At 37.6% G+C, this 24,870-nt stretch overlaps 2 protein-coding genes across 9 annotated transcripts; both read right to left on the reverse strand.

Annotated features, from left to right (window-relative positions):
- Positions 1-6,273: 6,273 nt before the first annotated feature.
- LOC103707389 (65-kDa microtubule-associated protein 3-like) lies at positions 6,274-11,405 on the reverse strand. 7 transcript variants are annotated; one of them, XM_026804771.2, is made up of 14 exons: positions 10,804-11,403; positions 10,639-10,672; positions 9,992-10,083; positions 9,380-9,586; positions 8,704-8,952; positions 8,379-8,588; positions 8,144-8,299; positions 7,879-8,038; positions 7,639-7,790; positions 7,470-7,557; positions 7,296-7,369; positions 7,121-7,195; positions 6,816-7,038; positions 6,274-6,717 (listed from the first exon to the last, which is right to left on the reverse strand). In XM_026804771.2, exons 3-14 carry the CDS (start codon positions 10,061-10,063, stop codon positions 6,455-6,457), a joined length of 1,929 nt encoding a protein of 642 aa, XP_026660572.2. In that variant the 5' UTR covers positions 10,064-10,083; positions 10,639-10,672; positions 10,804-11,403; the 3' UTR covers positions 6,274-6,454. The 7 variants fall into 7 exon arrangements, 6 of the variants coding, with proteins under 6 accessions (XP_026660572.2, XP_026660571.2, XP_038970695.1 ...); XM_026804770.2 differs by having other exon boundaries at positions 10,639-10,713; XM_039114767.1 differs by having other exon boundaries at positions 10,639-10,734; positions 10,924-11,216.
- Positions 11,406-12,766: 1,361 nt separating this feature from the next.
- On the reverse strand, positions 12,767-24,085 carry LOC103707363 (eukaryotic translation initiation factor 4G-like). 2 transcript variants are annotated; one of them, XM_039114770.1, is made up of 11 exons: positions 23,922-24,085; positions 23,457-23,686; positions 23,204-23,352; positions 22,887-23,030; positions 22,601-22,668; positions 22,439-22,495; positions 20,733-22,058; positions 20,522-20,605; positions 17,292-20,380; positions 13,324-13,518; positions 12,795-13,230 (listed from the first exon to the last, which is right to left on the reverse strand). In XM_039114770.1, the coding sequence occupies exons 2-11, from the start codon at positions 23,660-23,662 to the stop codon at positions 12,900-12,902; spliced, it is 5,649 nt and encodes a 1,882-aa protein (XP_038970698.1). In that variant the 5' UTR covers positions 23,663-23,686; positions 23,922-24,085; the 3' UTR covers positions 12,795-12,899. The 2 variants fall into 2 exon arrangements, with proteins under 2 accessions (XP_008790038.4, XP_038970698.1); XM_008791816.4 differs by having other exon boundaries at positions 12,767-13,230; positions 17,292-20,605.
- Between the last annotated feature and the right edge of the window lie 785 nt (positions 24,086-24,870).

Consider the following 24,870-nt stretch of genomic DNA (forward strand, 5'->3'; position numbering starts at 1 on the left):
ATTATGCAAAATTAATTTATACTAATAATTATAATATTTTATACCTTTATTTTTGTATTATACTATAAATATAATATCATATTATATTATATCATAATACATTAATATGTTATGTTAAATAATTTAATATTATGTTATATTATGGAAAATTAATTTATACTAATAATTATAATATTTTATAACTTTATTATTGTATTATACTATAAATATTATATTATATTACATTACATTATAATACATTAATATGTTATTTTAAATAATTTAATATTATGTTATATTATGAGAAATTAATTTATACTAATAATTATAATATTTTATACTTTTATTATTGTATTATACTATAAATATAATATATATTATATTATATCAGCATACATTAATATGTTATGTTAAATAATTTAATATTATGTTATATTACCAAATATTAATTTACTCTAATAATTATATTACTATTATGCTATATCAACATAATATTATTTTATATTACAATAATATTATACTATATCATATATTTATGTATTAATTTATGTTATGTTTTATTATGTTCTGTTGTATAATACTATGCAATGTCCTTTATGGTAATTTTGTCATATAAAAGTACTTTCTCAGTTTGTTTACCAAACACAAAATAAAGTATCACAGCACTTTACGAATGTAGTTACCAAACAGCAAACAGCTTTTTATAACAGCTCTACTTCAGACAGCTCTACTTCCAACAGCTCTACTTCTAACAGCTCTACTGCCAACAGCTCCCCCAAACAGGGCCACTATTGCCAAGTGTTAGTATATGAAGAAGAAGCCATTATTTATGCCTATCTCTTATTTTTCTAATGAATAAAAATATTCCTAACCAAGGTTACAACTACTTCAAGAGGCATAACTTTATTCCTGAATCAAAAGCAAGACCACAAGATGTCAATGGTCCCAATCTTGAATAGATGACAGTGGGCCAAATCTAAAAGCCCCTGGCCCAATATGTGAAGTAAATTGCAGCTTGCGTGTCTCAGGGAACACCGAGATCGGATATTTTGTGGTGTTTATTTGAAGTTCTTTCTTTTTTGAGGGAGCACTTGGATGCCATAAAGTAAGTAGTTCTTTAATAATTAATCAAAAGAAGGGCTTTAAGATGAACGCAGGGTGGATGTGAGTCGACGGCCGAGTCAACGTCAATGTATAGTTTAGAGCATGCATACAAAACGCACTAAGGTTTTGCTTACATGGGAAGTAAAGAAATGAAGTTTGGCTTGTGGATACCCACATTCATCTCTCTTGTTTATGTTTTATGGAAGGGAAATTGTTTTGTAGCACAGCCAGGTGGTGGCGTACTGAAGTCGCTTATGGGAGGGTTGCCTATTATTTTTCCACCATCAAAATTTGTCGATTTTTTTTTTATTGAACCTAGGGCATTTCAGAACTTGCTATTTTTGACTTTTTTTTTTTAATTTGTATGAGTCTTCTGTTATAGTAAAATGAAATAAAATAAAATAAAATAATTTCTAGAGCAGAACCACAAATCGATCACTCGCCTGCCGAGAAATGAACATGGAATGTTTTGCAAATCCTCTATGAATATTTCTATGTATGTCTCATGAAATACCTAATGATGATTTGAGGCGATAATTTAAGAATTTTTTGCATGGATATCCTTCTAAATATCGAATTGTGCATGAATACCCTTCCAAAATTGATATTTACATGTATACCCTCGTAAAACTCTGTTATTGTATATATATCCCTAATATAACGGTTATTCTAACGGTGTTAAGAAAATCAAATTTATATTAATTAAAAATAAAAATAAAATTTTAAAATTACACCATTATTCCTGTCTTCTTTCCTGCTGTCGTGATCGTGATCTATTTGCATATCTACCCATTAAGGGTATTTTAGTCATTTTAATTTGAAACTGTTAATTTTTTAATGTCATTAGATAGTATGGGTATATATGCTAAAACAAAAATAAAAAAAAGGTAGAATAGCAAAATCCGAATCATCCGCCGAAACAGACGCAGCTGCCCCCAGTTCAAATCCACTAGTCCGAGAGTTCGAGACAATAAGTTGGAGAAGAGGGAACCTCATCGTCTATCCCTCAGTCTTTCTTCCCCATCCGGGAAGCCTTTTCCGTGGGCTATCCGAGAGAGTGGTTCAGGTGACTACCGGAGTCATTGATTAAGCAGGTCAGATGGGCTTAGTAGAAAAAAGTCAAAGGTAATATCAGGTCGTTCGCCCCAAAATGCGATGTAATAGAAGATGCAGACTTCGGGCAAACAAATGAGTGAAGTTCCTGTTCTGGAATGTCAAGCCATTTCGAGTAGATGTCGGCATTTCATTGTGTCGTCGGCGGAAGTGAGTTTGAAGTGAAGGCTGGACGCAGCCGGGCTGGGTTCGCCTCCCTCCAAGAATTCCAAGCTCCGGGAATCAAGAAGCTAATGATAAATAAGAAGATTTCTCTTCTTTTTAGTATAGATCCGAAACTGCTCTCCAACTCAATGAATGAAGGGGGGAGTATGAGGAAGGCCGACGGTTTATAATACACAAGCTCGACGTGCCTTAAGGCCACTTTTGCAGCTGCCTTGAAATCTCCTTTCTGTTTGAAATACTTCAACAATTTTTCCGCGACAACAGACAGCATAGGTTCGTCCCCGAGTCTGGAATCCGAATCAATCCAAATCCTCTGACACTCCTTTTCAGCTGCTATTTTCATACCTTGGAAGATGCAAAAGAGCTCGACATCCTCATGTGGGTGATTCCCAATCTTCTTCGTTAAACATTGGGTTCTCAGTAAGAAGATCGCTGTCGAGAAAACCACCTGGAACACGCTCTTGGGCTTGATGCTCTTGAACTAGCTCACACAAGTAAGTGCAGGACCCCCTACGGGCCTTTCTGAAGTGTGGCACAGCCAGGGAGGTAGGGAGAGTGTGAAGCCTAGAGAGGCGGAAGCGGCAAATCGCTTCTAACGAGTTCCCCAACACTTAGCCTTGACAAGGATGACATGAAAATCCAATCCGAAAATCAGACACAGACAACACAAAAAACAGAGCAACAAGGTCAACCACGGTAGTAGTTGCGGAACTACTGGGCCAAGAGAGGACAACCTGTTGTTCCTGCTCCTCTTTCTTCGCTTCGGGGACAGAGGTCCTACGGGATTACAGGTGACGGTTACAAGAATGGCGGGGAAGTGAAGAGTACCTGACGGCATTCAGGGATGAATGTAGTGGTGATCAGTTGGACCTTTGATTGAGTAACATTTATTTTTTTTGATTGACCTCCTCCCTGCGGGAGGTCAAATTCAAGTTGCAATTAAACTTTGTTTTGTTAAGTTTTTTTTATTGTGATTCGACATAACATAAACGTTGTTATAAATTTTCTGCGTTGAAGTTGGTAGTTCTTCCAAAGGAGGAGCTCGATTCAATTTATATATATCGATTCGTTTTTCCAGGTACTTCCGACTTGACATAAGTTAATAACTCTATTTTTTAGGGGGAGAGATAATTTGACATGTCAAACATGTGCTTGGATCATTTATCTGCTACACCAGTGTTGAAAGATCCAGGACTACCTTAAAGATTGTTGCATATATGTTGGCTATTTTGAAGGTACATGTTCTTTGAAACATGGGAAACATTTAACCTTGTAATTTGAAAGTTATCTATCATCTAAGATGCATGAAAAGTGCATGTTGGTTCTCTGAAGATCCAAAGAGAATACATAAATGCAATCTTCTATATGTTGCTTAAACGTGAGTCCCATCAATCTAAACCTTAGCTACTCTTATTAAGGACATGTTGACCATCTAATAGGGATTTTTGCAGTAGTATAAAATAATAAGCATGGGATTGTATCGTCTCTTACAATAAATCACCATGAACCCATAATTACATGTATAATGAAGAGGTGTATATCTTCTAGAAAACATTGAGACCATGAAGCACTTGATTCGCCGAGACTTACTAACCTTAGCCACTTCATTCAATATGTTTATCTAAAGCTTTGTCTAACTTTGTGCATGTAGCAATGATGTATTGTAAAAAAGATTTATCTCACAAGTTTTTTCTCTCTGTCTTTCTTTCTAACTCTTAGAGAAGGAAGAACTCTTGTCCTTTGTGCGTCTCTCTTTCTAACTCTTAAAAATGGAAGAACTCAGTGCTCTTTGTGCATCTCTTAGGATATAAAATGACCATGCTACGGAGGGGTATAGCTCATAACAACACGAAACTAATAGCCATAATCTCAAATAACATAGAAGATTCAAATCCATCATCCATTAAATAATTGAATAAATGCTGGTTCAGAGCAACTAAATCTAAATTTAGATGCCAAAATCCATAACTTCAAAATTCAAAGAGTCGCCCGCTACAAATTTATAGTTAATTAAAGAACTAAAATTCTGCTACAAAATCGCAGCTTGATAGCGCAAACTCCAAGCCCAAACTATTCTTTATTCCCGGTAACCCTATTTGTCTAAAAAAGAAAAAAAAATAAAGAGAGATGTAAGCTACACAGCTCAGTAAATAAAACTTATACTACTTTATCGGAACAAATATAAGTTTTTCTATGAACAATGCATCATTTAAAGAATAATAAATATTATAAAAATAGAGAATTTTATAATACAATATGATAAAACAAGTTATAAAGCCAATCATACATGCATAAATCATCAATATTTCAAAAACATGGTTCCAAGTATATTGTACAAATAAAATTGTAAATCATACTTTGTCAATAGTCATATCATAGTTCAAACCATTGCTTAGGGATATTCATGCTAAGATCACTTTATATATGTAGTAGGGTCCGTGTTTGTAATCGACAGAGTATCATGTTCTATATGCCAACTTTATACCTGCTAGTAGGGCCTATGTTCGTACGGAACTAGTTCCGGATGTCGTTCTTCCCCAATTCTAGAGGTCATACATAGCTATCCAAGAGCCTTAAAAATATTTATAATTTTTTTTAAAACATACATGTAAGTAGATGAACAAGTATTAAATGGCATGATAAAAATTTGTATTCCATAAACAAGTTATTTTTGTTAAACAAATATTCATGGAACCACTTTTTGTAACAAATCATATGTTGATCCAATAATTTAAAAAAATATCATATCATCAATAACAGACTATATGCACAAAAAATATATGATAGTTTGAAAATTAATAAGAAGTATAAGATCTACTTACCTCATCCACTTTGAGCCTTCAAAATTTCTTAAGCGAGTCGGCTAAACCTATTTAAAGACATCAATCAGGCAATTAATTCCTCAATAACTATAATATTAGTAAAATGACAAGGAAAAGTGGATAAATGGCCAGGTGACAACATTCGACAGCTCCGAGTGAGTCAGGTCTAAATGATTCAATCAATGAATCATGAAGTACGAACTTGATCAAAACCAAGATCGTTTGATAGGGTGCATCAATAGTGAGTTTTAAGGATTCTCAACAAGGGTCGAGGTGATCGATCCGATAGGCTGCCAGGGCACCGGGGCAGTAGGATTCATGCACTACATGTCATAAGCCAACTATTATTTTGTTTTCTATCAAGAAATATATCAAAATTTGGGTCAGTTACAGTCTCTGCTCTGCAGGATTTACGTAAAGAGCAGGCCACTTGTTCGATGATACTCCGAACTTCTTAGATGATTTATTCTCCTTCCTTCTCCATGGAACTTTAAAAATTCATGTAGAAAAATGGAGGTTGTGATCTAGGTCCTCAGTGCCAAGGGATGAGGACTACTTAGTTTCAGTGAGTGGATCTAGAGTTACAGGAACTTTCACTGATAAATTTTTAGGGTCTCCTAGCAACTCACTGCAAGAAGTTTAGCAAGGTAGCCACATTAATAAAAGAAACCTTCTCATTCCGACCATAATATTGACATGAATAAAAGAAAGACAATGAAGCCTAACTGGCCAATGCTAAATTTTTATGAAGTCCCATTATCCTACCTGTTTTGCCACTGCTATAGATGACTAGAGGAGCCTTTCATAGCTCTATAAGACTGATAGCCTAAACAATGTCTTATCATAAAACTTTTTGCAACAAAGGTGTCATCCTATTCAAATTTTTGTTCTCATGTTTTTAAGAGGAAAAATTTTACCAAAAGAACTAGAACCCACCGCATGGAAAATGTTCTACCAGTGAGTTGTAGGACTTTATTCCTTTAACCTATGATAATGACATAGAAACCTGAAAATCCTTGTATCTAAATGATTTTACAGCCTCCAAGACCATCCAATCTTTTCAACTATAGATTATGATTCAACAGTCACCTTGGAAACAAGAAGCTAATTTCTTTTTCGAGAAAGGAAATAGCAAGCTAAATTCAAGCATGAATATGTTAAAAGTACAAGCTTCAAGAAGCCAGTCATAATTGACTTGCATCAATTACCGAGAGGAGAAAAAAAAAACTCGCGAATAACAGATAGTGGTGGTATATCAGATCTTTACAAGCTTAAGATGAGCTTTTGATGACAAAGCCGGCTCTTCTCTCTTCAAAAGAGTACTCCATATCCTTAGGCATGTCTATGACTTCAGCTTGACAAATCACAGAGACTGGAGCATTAGCTTCTATCTTCATACAGCTCTTGCGAGTACCGATCTCCTCTTCAGCATTGTCAGAATTGCGCTTGGTGGGTGTGGATGGCATGTTGCTGTCTGAAACTACAGGAGAAAAAGGCTTACGGGGCATGGTTGTAGCATCCAGATCTCTCCTGACTACAAGCATTCAGCTGACACTGTCAAATAAAATAACACTTGATAATTCTGAGCTGCAACATTGATAAAACAAATGCTAAAGGAAAGCAGATTCTAACCAGCAGATAAGCCACTCCCATCATCAGACTTCCTGTGGGCATGTGAGGACTTCGCGGACTGCGGCATATCAGATTGCGACGTGGCTCCAGGTGTGGATGGTCTTCTACTTGGACCCGAAGAGAAAGTCCTAGTTACCTTTTTCATATTTTTCAAAGGGCTTGGCTTAGAGCCAAAAAGTGCTTCTTGCGCTGCAATAAGCTGACCCTGAAGTCTCCTCTGATCCTGCATCAAAATTATGTTACAAATGTGAGCCAAGCAGTGAGGATTCTATTTGAGTTTGATACTCGTAATGATAAAAGAATACCCTGTGTCTTTTGCGCTCTTGCTCTTTCTCCTGCCTCATAGTGGTGTAGTCTTCCAGCATCGACAAAAGTCTGACCTATAAGCAGTAGGGAAAAAGGAAGAGAATAGATGAGTAGTTTGGAATCGTCTGTCAAACTGAACCAAGATTCAAATGTGCAGCTATGAGAAATGCTTACACCATCATATATAAACTCATTGCCCCTCTCTTTCTCCCAAGCTGTAGTTTTGACTGACAATGCCTCTACCATTGCTGCTCCATATAGAAACAGCAAATAGGAGCCTTAAGTTTTGGTGTTTGAGAAATCAAAATTTCTCCAAAACTGTTAATAGTTAAAAACATAACTTCGAACCTGGAATTTTGCTGACAAGAGTGCGTGCTTTTTCAGCGCGCTTCAGCGCAAGGTGGGTACCTCTTCCGGCACTATAACGGCTCTCATCCTAAAAAACCATAGATAATGAAATATAACTACTCAAAAATATATAGTGGATAAATTTTAACCAATAGGTGGGTATTCAAACCCTATTGTACTCCTCCAGCCAGGACTCTTCTTCGCAAGCTGCCAGCCATTTTTCGACCCTTTCGAGCATATCTTTCCTGCTGAATGCCTCTTCTTTAGCAGCTGAAACTTGAAACTCAATCTGGCCAAGGATCAAAGAGGGGTCAGCATCACCTGCAATAGAAAAGATGAACAAAAGTTCAAGGAAGCAGAATCTGATGATTTGAAGAACAAATTTAAAAAGAAAATATTAGACTAATACCGGTCTCAACAGCTTCATATGCAAATTCTGTTTCGGTATCTCCTTCTGCTACCAAATGTGCCCGCCTACGAATCTCTTCTAGCTCGCTTTTTTTTCTGAGGACAAGTTCTTTCATCTTGCTATTTTTCAGTTCTTCGAGCCTCAAAACTTCTGCCTCAACCTACATTTTAGATTCATTCCTGCTTTCATTCTTACAGTCAAATTAATCATGCTGCCGATGAGCATACAAAAGATGATCATCTCCGTACTTCAGATTATAACTCACATGTTTGATGAAGTCCACAGAAAGAGCATCAGGCTCTGTTATTTCATGTTCTGAAGCAGCTATATTACATGTTACATTCTGAAAATTTAGTTGCTCTTCAGTTGGTGTGTCCATCAGGTTCCACAGCTCCAACATAGTACTTGCAAGATCTTGAAGCTGTCACAGCTTAGATTTTTAATTAACAGAATGGATTTTTTATTAAAAAAAAGGGCAAATTTTAATCTAAATCACTTGCCTTTTCCATTCTTTGCCGCTTAATATCTCGCAATCTCTGAATTGCAGAGGTCAACCTTTCAATTGTATCATCACTAGTATTTTTGCATCCTCCAGTTTCATTCAGATTAGGGTCTACCTCACTAACCATTTGCTTGAAATCTTTACCAAGTACCAAACACAGGGAATTCAAAGTATGCAGGTGGTCCATGACCTTTCTGAGCCGGTCAGCCTATAGCAGTAGACAATTAAGCAAAATAAGTTTCAAGAAAATAATGAACAAAAGAATGGTTCTGTGGAACTGATAACTATATAAATATAATTATTTCTAAGAAATAAGCTCTAACCTTCTCCTCTTGAAGTAGCTGTAACTGCCCACGCAATTCTTCAACCCTTCTCACAGATAGGGCAGATTCATCAGCAGCCACGGTGGATAAATCATAACCTGTTGGCCTAATCTCGATTAATATCTCCCGTATCTGCTCCACAACTTCAAGAATTTGATTCTTTCTATCGTTCTTCCTCTTTTTCATCTCCTCTAGGTGTGGAATAATGGCCTTGAGCTCTTCCTTTAAGCTTCCAGCATTTTGATTCCACTGACAATGCAACCACAAGTAAGAACATAAAAACAAAAATATCCCATGACTTATTTTATTACAGTCTTTGTGAACATGCCCCGATCACCATATATGTTTAAAAAGTTCCATTTCTTGCTGCCTGATCTGAGTCTACTAAGACAGAACATAGAAAGCACTTCAGTTCCAGTATTCTTTCCTTCTAATGTAGGACTCAAAGGTAGAGAGTTAAAATCAATCTCCCATACGACTGGAGAGAAGAGTTTGTATAAATATGTTTATATATATATATATTGGAGAAATGAGGAGGGTCTAAGAGTTTTAGTGATGCAAATGCAAATAGATAAAAAATGCAGACAGCTTTTTGCATAAAACAGTAAATCATCTGATAAAAAATTGGTTCTCTCATTGCACTTTTTTTTATCAGAAGTTCAAAGAGTAGACAGACCTGCCAAACATGCACTGGTGGCTCACCCATTGCAGAACATATGGCTGCAATCTCTGCTTCAGCATCGGCAATAGCCTGCCGCAGCTGAGCTTTAGACCTGTTTGCCTGGTCAACTTTTCTTCTATATAACTCCAAGCACTCCTGTTCTAGCTCAAGTAGCATTTTATTCCTTTCAGCTTCAGATTCTCCAACTTCATCCCAAATTATCTGCAATCAATCATATCAACAGGCACAATGACCTTTATAGACTTCCAAACAAAGAAGTGATTGGCTGGATAAATTATGCATCTAAGATGGATGTAGCATGCTTCAAATTAAATCCAACACATCAACGAAAACATGATTCGATGCATCAAACATATGCTGTGCTAGAGGTTCTCTTTTTCTTTTTTTGAGAAACGAAGGGAGAAAAAGAATAAGAAGAACCTCTATCCATGTGAGAGATTCTGGAATGCACTGTTCAGATATTTTTCGAAACTATGATCATGTACCATTTTGCCATACTAACAATGCCTTCAGTAGGAAGAACATAATGACAAACATCAGCAACGATTGAAAACAAGGACAAGTAAACATATCCTGCATATAATTCATCGAGGCCTAAAAGCTTACCTTGAGTTCATGTAACAGCGATCCGTGAGTGCTCTCCATTTGTAAAGATTGTTGACTTGGAAGCTTAGCCATATGTTACACCAACTACTACTCTGCAAAAGCAACGGCAAGAAGACGGTTCAAGAGTTACTCGCAGAGGCAATTTTTTTCCCACATCATTCAATAAGAGGAGGATTTTCTTAATCCCTTTTTCCATCATTCAAATGTATCAGAATAAACAAAATTAAACCAGCAATCACCAGATAGGTCAAGTGCTTGAAAGGCATCAAACCTCAATTTCTTTCATGAATAATTTGATTTTCAAGGACAAGATGTAATTACAGTAGGGATGAATATAGTTTATCCTTGGTGCCAAATCACCACCATTTAGGATTGGAGGCAAATACTCCCATTAAAATAATTCTCAAATAAAAATGGGCATGAAAGGGGAAAAAAGGGCATTGAACGGATTGATTGCTTTCTCAATTATCTCTTATAAACCACATTTTAATACTGACGCAGTTATCAATTGTTTCATGAAACAAGCATCATTGCCCCCCAAACTTTTATTTCTCTGAATTACTGTTCTCATAATCGATGGATTTAAACTCCTAAATTCCTAAGAATTCAAAGCGCAGAAACCTGATAGATCTATAACAAGGAAATACCTTGGACAATTGAGGATACGAGGAACCAAATTGACTGTGGAGACGGCCCAAAAGTCAATTGAATTAAGGAAAAACCTGGCAGAACTAATGAGAACTCTGCATGGAATGGAAAACAAAAGCAAATGTGAAGAACAAAATAAAACGAGGATCCCAAAACGAACTAACCGGATGGATATATGTTGTCCGACAACAGAGAATCCAGCAAAACAACCAGAAGGCAACTTCTTCCTACGGCTTCATGGCTGAGAAACGAAAGGAGCAATTTTTTCAGAAAAGAAAACAAACCGGTGGTTTTGAGGATGACAGCGAAAAAGAGAGAGAGAGTCTTGCGCGGCAAAAGCAGCGGAAGACACGGACGGATCGGATTGCTTTGAGCCTCTGACAGCAACCGGGCTGGAAGTTAACATGGTCCCAGATGTGAAAACAAGACATTTAACGGCTTAACTGCTTCCGCTTAAATAGGAAACAAGCTGCGCTAAATTTCTCAAATCTATTGAGAGAAAGAAAAAGAAAAAGAACAAATTTGTTGTCTTTTCTGGTTTCTTATCCTCCTGGATCCTCATCTCAAGCAACCCATACCACCCTCTTCTCTCTGCCAAGACTTTGGCTTTTATATATATATATGATTGGCAACCAGCAGTTACCACCTTCTTACCTTCTTCTCTCTTCTATCTTCGTGCTGTCCGGCTCGTGGAATGTGAGACTTACGTTAGCATCCACTGGCTATGCCAAACACAAAACATTTATAGTTTGATACTCCATTATGATTATTATCACATTTTTATTGTTTTACTTTATATATTGTTTTTATTTTCTTGTTTATTTGCATATTGAATGAATTTATTTTGCTTCAATTATATCATTTTATTTACCACATGATTAAGTTGTGTTGTTCAAAAAATATTAAATATTATTTATGACATTTGTTTAAAATGCAAATAATTACTTTTATTTCTTATGGAAAAACTTCAAAAAATTTGCACGATGCATGTTGGTTGTTACTGAAAGGCTGCATAATCCAAAAAAAAACTAGTTATTTTTGAATCTCCTATCTTTTTCTTCTTCTCTAAACCGATTTTCTTGCTCATAGGGACATCCTGACATCCTACTAAAATTTGGGCTCATTATTCGAAATTTCACCTTAATACCAATAATTTCTAGATATTTATTCTACTCAAGTTGGTTATATAAAAATATAGATAATGGAACACAAGCATAAATGTAAACTCCAGTATACTGTTGCATGCCATTAATATGGGGCTCTTGTCAAGTAGGCTAGCACTGCCTTCAATAACTAGCTGCATCATCGATTCATTGACCATTGAACTGCATTATGATACAAATACTGGCTGGACTAAGAAAGCATGGCCTATCATGCCATAATAGCATGGCAAACCCGAGGCTCTCCGGCTATTCCTCGACATCTTAAAAGTAATATTTTTAGCTTGCCATCATACTAATTTCCTAAGTGAATCCAATTGACATTATCCAAGTTCGATTCAAATTAAACTAATGGACGTCTTCTCTGAATTATCAAAAAAAATTACAAATTTTCTATTTTTTGACCAAATGACTCTCAAATTTCAATATATTATACTATTATTTAATTTTTTTATTATTCTTGAATTATTTGCAAATTTTACAATTTATTCACAAATTAGTTTCAACTAATTTTAAATATTTTGGTGTTACAAATTAATTAACAATATCATATACTATTACCAGAGATGATTTTTTTTTTTACCATAATTTATTATTTTTTAACCTTCTATGCTGATTTTTAAGTAAATAAATTTATAAATATTTTAGAATGCTTATATTTTTTGAAAAAAAATATTAATTTTCTCATTTTTCCTTGCCCCAACTCTTTTCAAATTTTTTATGATTTTTATTTTTATTTCTTTTCGAACTCCAACTCATTATATCCAACCAATTGGTTCCCTAACACTAAATTTGTGACTGATAACCATCCGCTTGGGCATGCTCCAATCAGGCCAAGACAGTCAATGGTTGGTACTCAGAAGTCTCTAATCTGAAGGGCCTTCCTGTTTAGACAAAAGGGCAAGGTTGAATGGCAGGTGTAGCCAATGCCCGTCAATTAGCAGCTCAATTGATGCTTTCTTTCCAATATTGAAGATGAGAATTCTATGAAGGCATTGGAAAAATTTTTTTTCAAAAAAAAAAAACTTACAGGAAAAGAATTTTTTGAGGAAGAGCCCTAAGAGAACCTATACATGATAAGCTAACCAAAAACAAAGAATCTAAAGAAATGCATCCAATTTCTTTGCCTTGATTGAATGCGGTGGTCTGAAATCCTCCAGCCGAAGATTGGAGATCGCACATATCTCATTCAAGACAGATTCCCCTTTCTCCTTTTTGATCACCTCCAAGATGCTTCCAAGGACCTCAGATGCAAGTCCCAGTTCTAATAAGCGCCCAGGCTCTTCCCCACCTTGGTGAATTAATTTTCCTACCTCTCTGAGTGGAACCACATTTTCCAATATAACTTTCGCAAAAACGCAGCCGAGAAACTCTGCTGCTCTGGGAGCATCATTCACAGCATCCTCCAGTGAGGCCAGAGCAGATTCAAACCTAGCAAAAAAGCGAAAAGCTTGTAAGATTTCATTTCTCGAGTCAAATATTGCTTTTGTATCTTCATTGGGTTTTAACAACTAGCGTTCCTACCCCTGGATGAGTTGTACTTGATTCAGCAAGCTATCTGGAGACTTGCAAAGGTTGACTAGAAGTGTAGCCAAGATATCCCTCTCCATGTCTTTCCGCTCGAAAGAATCTATGACCCACAGTGATATCATGGCAGGATGAAAGTTTGGACAATTCAGCTCTTTGATGCACAGAGATACCTCCTCTTCATCTCTGGCACTGGTGAGATGAAATTAAAAAGGAAAATTCAGCAATCAAACCACAATCAAGATAAAACATTTGGAAATAGATCGCAAGAAAAATACAACCAACACTTCTACTCAACATGCATAAGCAATCAATAGCCAAGGAACTTAAGGATCATAAACCTAAGAATGAGGTCATGAGAAGTTAAAATACATTTCAGAATATAGACAACCTTGGAACTTACAAAAAAGAAGCTACCCAACCATGTTTCAACAAAAATGATACAGCTCTCAGCCTCCCACCCAGCCCCGGACACAACCCCAATTGCTCAGGGAAGGTCATGTCACCAACACTGGGTGTGCATAGACCACAATTTCTGCATCATATGAAACCATAGAAGGATAAAGTATACTTCTGCGTCATTCCAGAAGAATATTATACCCAACATAAAAACACAAACTTGCTTCCAGGTAGCCAGTAGCAGTTACAATTTTCCCACTAGAAAAATGAAGTGTATCTCAATATCTCTGTCATTCCTAAATAATCTTATACCCAACACAATAACACAAAAGCTTGATGGTTTGCCTGTAGTCATTACGATTTGCCCACCAGAAAAATGAAAGGTTTGATTCTATATTGGATTTATGAACTGAAATGCCTCACTGATCGAAGAAAAACATCCAAAGCTGACCCTTTCTAACAGCCAACTCAATGTCTATATTACATTGGAAATAAGAGAATGAGAGAGCATGGGCTGAAATAAGATGATTGGACCAAATGACACCAGGAAGCAAATGCCTAAAGAGAACATAAAATAAGTCTAACAAAAGAAATCAACAATTGTACCAGGAACCGTCGAGCAATTAAATAACAAGAATTCCCCGAAGCAGCAAATGAAGAATACCAAGGAACGAGTACGATAAGTCGATACTAAAAAGACTGGTGGAGCGGCAACCGCAGATTGGAAATGAAGAATCCTAGGGACCAGCAAAAGAATGTGAATGCATGGAATGACTGCATGAGCCACAAAAACCAACATCTCAAGGCAAAGAAAAATCAAGCATTAAGATTTCTAAGGTATTCAAGTGTAAGATACAAGGGGGCTATTATGACACCAAGGTGTGACCTGTCGATTACCAAGGTTAATTAGGAACTGATTTAAATATTGACTAAACAAAGGAAAACCACAAGAATTTTGAACAATATATTATTTAGTGGTGAAGCATTAAGGATTGTTATGATATACCACAAAAAAAAGACAACAAAAAAAGAAGCATTACAAAATGGAAGGTTCCTAACAAGAAAATCAATGAAAGAGGCTAGAAAAGGAAAGAAATAAGTTAAGAAACAGCAGAGACTGAAAAATATAGAAATAAATTAAGAAACAGCAAACAAACACTGAACAAGCATAAAGAATGCTAAGTTTATGGGTCGCAACCATGAGGAGCTAGGGTTTGATTGGGTCTTTCGTATTCATAAAAAGTCATTTGGAGCTAAATTCTAAAAGACTTCCCCAGCACCTCCCCCCCCCCCCCCCCCCCCCCCCCCCCCCCCCCCCCCCCCCCCCCCGGGGCAAAAAAAAAAAAAAACAACCACCACAAAATAAAAGAATAAAAATAAAATTTAGTAGGAAACTTGAGGGACCCTATTAAAATGCCTGCCTAATCAGACAGATGAAAAGAAGAGCAGTTCAACCTTGATCAAATGGACTATGTTGTGATCAGCAGGTTCAAGTGCCAACCAAATAATGGAGCCTAACAATGTCATAGATCACCAAAAGATTTTTTTATTCTAATCCGCCACCCCTCTATCTCATTCCATTTCCTTTTACTGTCACAATGGGTTGAAACCTTTGCTTCTGTGCACATGAACAAAATGGGGAGAAAATGTATACTGGGCTCCTCGCAGACCACCATCAGGCCTCCTTCCCTTCCTATCTCTCTCTGTCAAATGTCGCTACAACTTGCAGGCTTGTTGCATTACATCAAAAGGAAAGCTATCGACCAATGATGCCCACAAATGATTGCCATGTCCATAATGAACTGCCAGAAACACCTTAAACAGGATTATCCTTAAGTGATGGAACTGATATTTTTATGGCAATTGTCATAACTAGGGGATGTCCTTTACCTTATTTAAGTTACTAATACATTTTACAATGGCCTTTAGTACCAACCATACTGGCATACCAACTCATACCTGTAGGCAACTGATACACAGTACACCCCTTGTACCAAGTGTTATTTTCAAGAACCAGACCAACAATGCACAATTGGGTATCAATAAGGGGTACTGAAACCAGATTTGAAACCCTTGTCATGTTACATTATTTTGAACCTCTTCGTTTGTGTTTTGGCTTTTCCTTGATAAATAAATTAGGGATGCTGACATCATCACTAAAAATCATAATTTATGGCTTAGAGTTTTCCAAAATATTTAACAAAATATATCTTGCTAATATGTAATTATGTATTTCTGTATTTGCTTATTCATTGCAATGTCCTCATTAATATCAATACCCTGTTTTCTCAGAATTGTCATATTGGCATGTTCATATAATGCTATTTCCTGATCAACCATGCCATTCCATTTACATGCTTCATAGGGAGGTAGGGATGATAAACCGATCCTTTTAGAGTGCATATAGAGCAAAAGACAACCTTATGATATTCTTAGGTTGCTTTTCATTAACTTACATGTAACAAATTCTTAATTATGTAGTGTCCTGAGAATAAGAAACATTAAATGGAATTTGCAGAATCAAAGGATTACACCTTTTAACAAGTGTAATAGATATTATATTCTAAAAACAGTCCATAATAAAATGAATGTGGACAGAAAAATTTACCAATATCAACTGATAAATAATGATTTAAACGATTGAACAAATAAATGGCTGCTAAAACATTTGATCTTCTAGTCTACATGATGACATATTCTAGTCTGAGTTAAAGCTTGAAGCAACAGCTAAATAACTAGAAAAATTGAATAACTTCTTAAATGTTCAAACAGGTGCCTCTTAAGTGGCGAGGCATTGAAAAGCTGTTCAAGTGACTGCATTGAAAAGCTGTTCAAGTGACTGCTTAAGCACTTAAGCAGCCATTTTTACTATTGACTAAGGGAATGTCAAAAAGATTAGTAGATGGTAATATAAAAGAATTGTTTAGAAAGAGAGTTATTATGATGCTGTCAGGTAAAGAATTCTAAACCAAGAACTAAGTTAAAAGGTAACAAAAAGGTGAAGAAATATTGAAGAACACACACAGATTTATGTCCTCGACAAGTAAAAAACTGCATTAAGAATAAATGATCATCAATAACTCAAGCCAAATATAAGACTCTCAACAGAGAATTAGCAGAATAGTGGTATAGAACAACCAAGATGGCAAAACATCACTTGATGAGAAGCATGGAAAGGATATTCAAGGATGATACAATTCAAAGCATTGCAATAGAGACACCCAAAATATACATGAATGATAGCAAAGATAAATTTTTAAATATATAAATATCCCCTTCTGACAAAGAATGATAGGTAAGATGCAAATGGGTACATTAATAATCCCATAACCATGTGAAATTGTTTATGCAGTCAGACTTTTTACATGGTCATAATCACCTAAATTCAATGTTGACCCTAAACAAGCAGTAAGCCTACAACTACCATGTAGCCCTATTATCGTTTAACCTTCATTTTCTAAATTCTTCCCAGTAGACACAATCAATTGTATGCATGCTGCATGATAGCATATAGGATTTTCAGTAGTAGTCAGAAAAAGGAAAAATATATAAGAAAAAGGTGTTACCTATAGAATTCCCTTATTGCTGATATCGATTTTTCCTGCAGAACCTCTTCAGACAACTGTTTTACTTCAGAAGGTGCACCAGCACTGCCACTTAAAGATACCTGCACATGACCAGCAGGGATGATACTTGCTGCAGATCTATCAAAAGAACAATCTAAAATCTTTCCCCTGCTTCCAAAATAGGTACTACGATCTTGGGGATTCATTGGATCATGTGGTGCTCCAGAGAACCTATCTGGCATATTTTTTGGCATTATTTCTTCTTTTGAGCTGTCAGGTGCCCGCCTGTAACCATTTGGACCTGATGGCATCCTACGATAGTCACCAACACTGGGAGAAATATCAGGCGACAAAACATTTGATATCAAAGAGTGTCCTCTTGCAGACATACCCCTAGCAAGTCCACCTTGTGGGCCAAGGGTAATTGAATCATCATTGTTAGGTCTTTGAGGAAGGGGAACTGACAATGTTTTACTTCCGAATGGATGTCTATCCTTCAATCGAACACCTTGAGATCCATAACCACGGACCTGAGGTGATAAATTGTGCATATTACCAACCTGGGAGCTTGGAGGAGGTAACATACTGGATGCTCGCAGACCATAGTCAACAGGTCGTCCTCTTCTTGAGGCTGCACTAATGCCAGAACCACGAGCTGATCTACTTGCTTGAGCTTGCCGCTCTTGCACTGCATCTCTGTGCACCTCTTCAATTTTCTTTGGGCCTTCAACTTTCCTTCTTTGTTGCCATTTATTCTTTCTCAGATCAATTGCATCCTTCAACATGAACCTAACTCTAGATGATAGCTTCTGATTTGTTGATAGTTTTGCCATCATGTCAAAATATGCATCCATATGTTCCTTGGCCTTGGGATGGTCTATCATCTCACCTATTGTACTCATTAACTTGCACAAAGCTTCAATATCTTCCTCGTCAGGATTCTGGTACTGCCCGAGCAACTTCTTGATGCATTCATGCATAATTCTCTCCGTTAACATTCTTTTCTTGTACAATTCACCAATTAGCCGAATATTTCCAAGCATACGCCTCCGTGCCTTGATCTTTTTCTTCTCTCTTTCCTCCTCAGATTGTTTAGCCTCACCTTCCTCTTCGGATTTGTTAGCTTCAGCTTCCTCTCTCTCCCCTCTTTCAAATTCCTCCTGGCACTTATTTAGAAGCAACCTTTTAAAGGTAATCTTTTCACTGTCCTCAGTGAAATCAGGTAATTCATTAGCAAGATGGTAACAGAAATCAGCATACATCTCACAGAAAGTTGGCTCCATCAAAGCTTTGTCAAAAATCTGTGAGATTACACCTGTAAGAGTAACAGTATTGTCAATATTAACCTCCTTGACTTGTTGAAAAAGCTTCTCAAAATTCTGAGGTGTCAGTTTGTTCAGTATGGCTTTCAATTGCCTTTGTTTTGCCTCTTCCTTGTCGGTCGCTTTACCCACTTCATATCTTTTCTCAGCTCTGTGTATTACTTGCGCAGGTGTTTGAGGAGAAGGTATTAACCCTCTTTGAGTGCCAGGAGAACGCTGCCACCTGTCTGTGTCAACACCATTACGTGGTATCCCTCCCTGAGATGCCAGCGTTTGCACTAGCCCAGAAAGAATGCCACCAGCAAACTGACTGGATGACTGCCCACGTGGATGCCTTAAAACCCCATGACTTACTCCTTGTCCTGGCCGAAAGTTCATAATAGCTGCTCCATGTCCCATCTCTGGCCGAAGATCACGTACAGAAGCAAAAGAACTAGATGCTTTCGTCCATTTATCATCATCCAGAGTTCCAACCATATGGCGGTCCACACGGGAACCTCCTGGAGATCTATTTGTAATCCTTCCAGGACTAGGATAGGGTTCATGGTCAACAACAAGGGAAGCACCAACAGAAACACTCATCAAAGCATCAGATATATCAGATCTAATCTCAAATCCCACAGGAAGATCAGTATATTGCTCTGAAAATGTTAATAGAAAATCCCTGGAATATTTTCTGCTCATACTCTCATTTCCGTCATCAACCTTGCATTTCTCTACTTGACAGACTTGCTGTCCATTCTCTGGTATTTTCAATTTTGGAGTGGAGATATCAGCTGCATCTTCCCAATCATCCACTTCAACTTTGCTCTGCCCATCTCCCTCGCTAGCAACAACATTCTTATCTGTATCTGCAACCACAGGTTTTTCAGCATCTACTACTCCAGGACCATCTACACTTTCTGGGGTAGTGGTAATTTCATGTTTTTCCTCAGGACCCTTGTATGCATTGTAAAGATCTGAAGTTCCTGCAGCATCAGCTTTTGAGAGAATTTCCTTCCTCTTCTTCCTTTTTCCAGAAGGCTGAGCCCTGGGAGGATCCAAAGCAGTCTTGTCCTCTGGCCTGGATGACAAAACAGAAACCAGTTCCTCACTAGACAGCTCTGTAACTTTTCCTTCCAGTTTCTCTGTCACCTTATTAGTAACAGGGGCTGAAACAGCAGCTGTCTCCAGTTGTGAGACATCAGGATTGCTCAAGGCAACATCTTGGCTGTATATTTCTTTGCTTGTGATGGCATCTAGAGAAGAAGGTTTGTTTTCTTCAATGTTTGCAGATGAAAGATGACTAGAAGAAACTGCATCAGCTTTCTTGAAGTCCAAAGACATACTAGAAGAGATGTATAATTCCTCATTTGTCTTCTCAACCATCAAGCTTTGCTCCCCTGCTTCATTGTAGGAACCAGACTGTTGCCTTTCAGCATCATAAGACTCACAGACAGTCGAACTTTCTGAATTACATTTTCCGGTCCCATCTTGCTCAGCCAACTCAACTTGTTTTCCACCTTCAACACATTCTGTCAAAACAGATATTGGATGCATTTTCGCATTACCAGTATCTTGAGAGAAATCACTAGATACTCTTGTTTTTCTGAGTTCCTTTTCAGCAAGTGTTTCTTGTTCCGGTTCAACATCTAACAAGATAGAATTGTCCCGACTAAGAAATGTCTCATCCATCTCAAGACCTGTAGAGGTTGATGTCTCAGAATAACCTTTCTCTTTAACTAGAATTCCACTGTCACCTCTCAAACAAACATCTCCAGGTACTTCCTTCACCAAATCAATGCCAGATGAATCTGAATCAGTAGGGACTAATTTACTTTCAACATCTTTAAAAGCTCTAATTTCAGTTGAAGTACTTTGTTCTAAACTAAGTGAAGACAAGCTTGTTGGAGTGGTTAACATATCTACCCCAGAAAATTCCGGAGCTTTCTCAGAGTTTCTGGATAATTGCCCCGTTGTTCCATCTCTGTCTGCAGATTCAGAAGCATCTGTCTGCACCATGTAATCAAGTCCAAAAGTTACAAATAGAAATTCGCTTATATATAACAGCAGCAAAAATATATCCTCTACATGAGAAGATGAGAAAAGAAAAAAATAAGAAAAATCTAGAAACTCAGACCTGTTGTGGGTTCTGTGAATATCTGAGGTCCTTCTTATTTTGCTTTTTTTGGTTATCCTTCAATAAAGTCATTCTTTCAACAGGTTCTTTTATTCTGCCACCAGTTCCTGTCTCAACAGGTTCATAATCCCCATGAGGAACAACAGGAAGTGATGAAACTGCAGCCTGTGTGGTCTCCGACGGCGGAGAAGCTGATTTAGACTGCTGAACAGAACATTGTAGACTGACCTTACTGTTACTTTGTGGATGAGAAGACGTGGCTTCTCCAGAAGGCTTTAACACCACAGGTGCTTCAGCATTGCTTGTACGCAAGCTAACTATCTCTGAAGCAGTTCCAGCTTTATTCCCATGAACTGTAGCTGATGGAGCAGAAACTGGCACAGCTTCCACTATCATTGGTTCAGTGAGACCATGCAAAGGAGAGCCAGCTTTGCTACCAGGCATGGGCTTAATGACAGATGGATGCGTGAATGTAGTGGCTTGGCCAACCTGGCCAACTGGATAGCTATATCTTGCTGCCTGTGAACCAGAAGCCATCTGGCTGTTCGTCAAAGGAAGAGAAGTTGAGGTAGAGAAGAACATCTGTGGTGAGTTATAAGCATTGGGTTGAAATGGAGGAGAATAATGGGGCGGGAACAATGATGGAACAGGTTGGGATTGAGAGGTTGCATTGGGAAGGGACCTTTGCTGTGTAAAACCACCATCAGTATATGAATCTGTCCTTTTATGAAGTCTCAGCTCCTCATGGGTCTCTGGGTGAGTTATCTTTACAGTGGTCTTGCGAGGAGCACCAAATTTTCCAGATTGCTGTTGTGCAAACTGTTGGGTGGCAATACTGATTCCAAGGTTTCCTAACTGAGGAGGAAGTTGGCGACCCATTTGAGGTGCAAAGTTCAAGCCTTGTCCCTGGTGCATCATCAGCTGAGGCTGCAGAGGATGAGACTGAAGGCCATGGAGAAACATCTGCTGTGGTACTTGGGGAACATTTCCAACAGGTAATGTCATTGGCATTTGCAGTGAAGTGGCTACAACACCCTGTGACTGCAGCTGAGGACTGGGGCCACCAAATTGCAAGGGGACTTGGGGCTGTTGAAAGGCCATCGGCATAGATATTCCAGCTATAGGAAGAATAGAAGATTTGGGTAGCAGTACAGCAGGCGCAGCTGAAATTTGTGAGTGCATATCCCGCTTTACCTGGGCAGGAGGTAGAGACTCTCCAATATTAGATTGGTTAACACCACCTGCATCCTTCTTAGGCTGTAGTGGCTGCTGTGGTCCAGAGGGTATGGGAACTTTGGGCACACCCCTGAATGAACCATGGTGAGCCTGCATGATGGAATTCAAAATCTTAAAATCATGACAGAACAAACTGAGAAAACTCAATGACGTCAACTAGGATCACAAAGACTTCCATTAGGTATACATCTGACAATGATCAAGATTTCCTCATGATAGGGACTCAACGTTTGGATAATATTACCTATCACAAGCAGAGAATTTATAAATCTGCTTGACATGTACTAAAAAATATAAAGTGAATGCTCCAGCTAACGGAGCAAAGGGATAAAGGCCATATAGAAGATGAACAGCTACTGGAATATAACGTTGGTTCATCCATCATCAAAGCAAAATTAGTCTAGATATCAATTTACAGCCCTTTTTTTGCTGAAAAGTAAAGTTTACAAGTCCACTATAAATTTACAAACCTTGTCCTTCTTCTGCTCATCCAGATTAGGTGGAGCTGAGGTAGTCCGAGCAGGAATCTATAATAATCATAACAAATTTTGCCAAATCAGAATTGCAAAGGACAGCACAAATAACACATAAAACATAAAATTTTATTTGAAGCAAAATGCTAGAATAAATACCTGCATTCCATCCATGATACCAGGGCTTATAGACCCAAATTGAAGGGTAAATGTCTCGGATCCGTCACCTCAAGAGAAGGAAGCAGTAAATCAATAAGACTATCCAAATAATAAATTAAAAGAATAGTTACTATGCATGAAGATGACCTCCGAAAAAAAACATCAGTTGCAGAAAAACAAGCACCAGCTTATAACAGTTAGCACAGAGAAAGAAACACATCCGACATAAACAAGCCACTAGCATAAGCATTCAAACAACGAAGTGAACAAATACACAAGAAATTACCTTTGGCCGGAGTCACAGGGGCTTCGGCATCTGAAGTTCCTGCAGCAGACTGAGAAATTGGAGCCCTTGGATGGGCTCGCAGGTTTCTTGGAATGGGTGCATCCACAGGGTTTGCAGAACTTGATGCTGCTGCATCAGATGATCCTGAACAACATGAAGATGAGTAAATTTAAGAGTATAGCAGCATTTCTTTTCTTCTTTTTTTTTTTTTTTTGCTTTCTGATCCACGGTTCATGAGTAGCGCTCAATCCAAGCAATCAATCAGAACCGATAAATTTTGATAAAAAAATAAACATAAAAAAAGGAATTTGAACAACCATGCAAAGGTGGTTGGACATGGGGACCATTCTGCACGGCCCGCAGAGCAACGGGAGCAGCGGGGGCACCAACAAAACTCGTCCCAGAACTCGAACTCGATGAATTCGCCCTAGATGACCCTCCTTGTCCATTTCCAGACTTCTTGAATCTAGAAGCCGACAACAAGAAACTAATCAAAACCTAAATTTTGAACGCCCATTTGCCCAAATCAACGGAGAAGAGTGATTTCATCAAGCAAGATAAAATCTTTACGTCCGATTTGTCCAGAGGGGCGGGTGGTCCGACGAAGAGGAGGGAAAAGAGGAGGAAGAGGAGAGTTGGGGAGGAGGGGCAGAGCCGCCGCCCTTTCCGCCGCCGCCGCCGGAATATCCCCTTTGCTGGCCGGAGCTGCCGGAACGACCGCTCTTCCTCAGCTGCTGGCCCTCGCTCTTCTCTGCCCTGGATTGATTGAAGGACATAAATCCGCCTTTTCTTCCTCCCACCTATAGCACCAAAAACAAAAAAACAATCTCAAACGAGAAAAAACAACAAAAGAACGGAAAGATCCATCAACCCAACAAAACCGAACAAAGCCCCAGATTTTGGCACCATCAAATCGAAGAAAGACAAAAAAACACAAAGGTTCGAAATTTATCCCAAAAAAAAAGAGACAAACTTCGAGGCATCGGGGAATGCCGGGGGACCTCGACTTCCAGGGTCTTGAGATCATTCTCTCACCTAAAGCCTGCGAAGAAATCAATTCGCGGATTCGGGGAATAGTTAGGGTTTCCCCCTCAGAGTGATGGGGAGGGAAACCGGTCGAATAGGCTGGACGGAATCATGAGGAGACCGAGAGAGAGAGAGAAAGAGAGAGACAGAGAGTGGGGGAAAAAGAGGATTCGAAAGAGTTTCACCAGAGACGGGGAAGAGAGTTATCAATAAAATAAAAGACAGGGGTAAAAAAGGTAGAGAGAGAGCAGACGCTGTGTGACGGTGCTCCTGACACGTTATCAAAATTCATTACTTAATATAAAAAAATCAAATTATTAATTTATTAAATCTTTTTGTTTACCATAATTTATTTTATTATTATATTATATTATAAAAATAATTTAAAAAAAATGGCATACTCCATGCATCACCAGGGCTAATATTAGTTAGAAGAAAGGTTTTCTGAAGGTTTAACTTAACCCAGAATGTTTGATGTTGATATTAATGATGCCAGTATTAATAACTATAATTTTTGTATAGCATTCGCTAAAGCTCATTACTTAAATATAACAAAAATAATTATAACTTCTATTTATTATAATTTATTATGTTATTATATTGCATTTTCAGAATGATTGAGAAAGGAGAAAAATATTGTATCCCATGCATCATGCAGATTATATGCTAGTAACATATGGATACTCGAGATTGTAAATTGGACCATATGCTAGTAACATATGGATACTCGAGATTGTAAATTGGACCCTCCAATTCACAATCCATGAGACATATGCTATGTAATTTATGATAAGAGAAAATAACAACTCATTTGTAAGATCTATTTGAATATTTAAGGTGTATATATACGCATGCATATATATATATATATATATATATAGGTATGTATGTGTGGGTGTAGACGTATGTACATGAAATTGGACATGAGATAATTTTCACTGAGAAAGTTTTACAAATT

The sequence above is a fragment of the Phoenix dactylifera genome, chromosome 17 (genome assembly GCF_009389715.1).
Source record: "Phoenix dactylifera cultivar Barhee BC4 chromosome 17, palm_55x_up_171113_PBpolish2nd_filt_p, whole genome shotgun sequence".
Lineage (NCBI taxonomy): Eukaryota > Viridiplantae > Streptophyta > Magnoliopsida > Arecales > Arecaceae > Phoenix > Phoenix dactylifera.